We start from the raw sequence: 1,855 nt of genomic DNA, 5'->3' as shown, positions 1-1,855 counted from the left end.
TTAAACTAAATGACTTTAATATTTACATTCACTTAATACCTAAAACATATCATTAAAATATTTCGTTTAAACTAACCCGTGTTTTTACGGCTAATTTCACTAGTCTAATTCTAAATTTCTAATAATAAATGATAAAAATTAATTACGGAGATAACCTTCTTTTGAATGATTGGGCTAAGATAAATATTTTGATCATGCTATTCGGCCACAGGCCCACGATGTATGAATCCATTTTCCAATAATAATCCAAATTACCAACAATGCGGTTGTATTCGCCTATTTTGTTCCATGCTAGGGTTTCAAATTCTCTACACAAACTCAATCAATAAATCAATCAATTGATCGATCATGTACAACGGAATCGGATTGCAGACCGCTCGTGGTTCCGGCACCAACGGTTACACACAGAGCAACAAATTCTTCGTGAAGCCACGTGAAAATCATGTGTTAACCGGAAACAATGACGTCACTAGAAACCCTAACAGAGATATAGTCGAACATGAACGTAAGCGTCAGATTCAGCTTAAGCTTGTTGTACTTGAAGATAAACTTGTTGATCAAGGTTACTCAGATGATGAAATTTCTGAGAAGCTAGATAAAGCTCGCAAGAATTTGGAAGCTGATATGAATTTAGTAATGCACTCCGATCAAAAGTAATTTTTTAAATCGATTTTGATTATAAAGTTTTAATGTTTATTAGTGAATCAATTTTTTTTTTCTTGTTGAAATTTAATGTTGTGTGATTGTTTGTGAACTATGTGTTTGATTGAAATATTGTGTATAAACAAAATAAGAATTAAGAATTTGTGTTAAAATTAGATGATAAATAATGTATACCAATTGTGTATGTGGCTGACTAATAGTGAATTGTGGTAGCATCTTATAGATGAGTTACTGTTGGATATAGTGCGAAAGATGTTTAATGTATATTAGATGTTAATCATAACTGATGCAGACTAAAACTTAGGTGAAAGTAAACTTTGAACAGGGAAATTACATTGTCATTTGGGGTCAAAAGTTCTAACCTCAAGAAAACAGAACTAGCTAACAAAAAAAGTAGAATTTTAGTGGTGATCAAGCCTGAATTTGATGATGCCAATCGAATTCAGTCTGAGTGCAATAAGAATGAAGTTGGATTGAAGTTTATCTTGATGTTTAAGGGACCTTATGATCGTCTTTGATTATAAAACTCAGTTTAGAATCATCAATCACCACGTTCCGGCCTCGATCTTTGAAGTTCTTATTAGTTTGATTTTGATACCATGAATAAAGATGATCTGATGGAGAGAAGCTCCTTTTTCAACAACCTTCAAATGTGAGCACAAGTCCTCTATTTATAGTTTTTCCTAAGCATAGCGGACTGTGCACAAGAACTTTCGGCTTTCTACGGATTATGCGCGATAATATTTATGGCGGAATATTATACGCTATCATTTGATTTTTGCGCAATCTTTGTTGTTAGCGTAATTCATATGATGCTTAACCACGCATATGATCAAGTGGATCAAGTTAAATAAAACTCTCCTCATACTCCGCCCGAGTAAGATTGAGTAATGTTGTTGTTATGACTTATGATTGAGTAAGGTTGTTATTATGAACATCAAGTGAAATTCAATCAATTACAATTACGGTACTACTAGTTTATGCAAAATCTAGATGCAGCTTTTGAGGTTGGTTACCAGTTACCACACACTTTGAATCTGAAGCGGGGCAGCATAGAAATAATGAGTTTTCATATCTTTTAGTCCTTATTGTTTATAAAGTCGATGTTTCTCTCAAAAGTCAAAAGTATGCCTGAGCAATATTAGTAGTATAGATTTGTTTTTGGTCTCATATCTATTTATTAAATGGTAAT

At 32.8% G+C, this 1,855-nt stretch overlaps 1 protein-coding gene across 1 annotated transcript; it reads left to right on the top strand.

The window, feature by feature from the left end:
• Positions 1 to 348: 348 nt before the first annotated feature.
• On the top strand, positions 349 to 1,181 carry LOC139849101 (uncharacterized). The gene is made up of 2 exons (XM_071838774.1): positions 349 to 653; positions 989 to 1,181. Exons 1-2 carry the CDS (start codon positions 349 to 351, stop codon positions 1,179 to 1,181), a joined length of 498 nt encoding a protein of 165 aa, XP_071694875.1.
• The last annotated feature ends 674 nt before the right edge of the window (positions 1,182 to 1,855 follow it).

Source organism: Rutidosis leptorrhynchoides, chromosome 5, assembly GCF_046630445.1.
Source record: "Rutidosis leptorrhynchoides isolate AG116_Rl617_1_P2 chromosome 5, CSIRO_AGI_Rlap_v1, whole genome shotgun sequence".
NCBI lineage: Eukaryota > Viridiplantae > Streptophyta > Magnoliopsida > Asterales > Asteraceae > Rutidosis > Rutidosis leptorrhynchoides.
Note: the sequence above shows the minus strand (reverse complement) of the source record. Positions and strands in the feature narration are given on the sequence as shown.

Excerpts from the sequence above, each read along its gene's own strand:
- LOC139849101 (XM_071838774.1), top strand. The coding sequence starts at position 349 with ATGTACAACGGAATCGGATTGCAGACCGCTCGTGGTTCCGGCACCAAC. Across the intron at positions 654-988 it reads GTAATGCACTCCGATCAAAA|GGAAATTACATTGTCATTTG; the intron begins GTAATTTTTTAA and ends AACTTTGAACAG.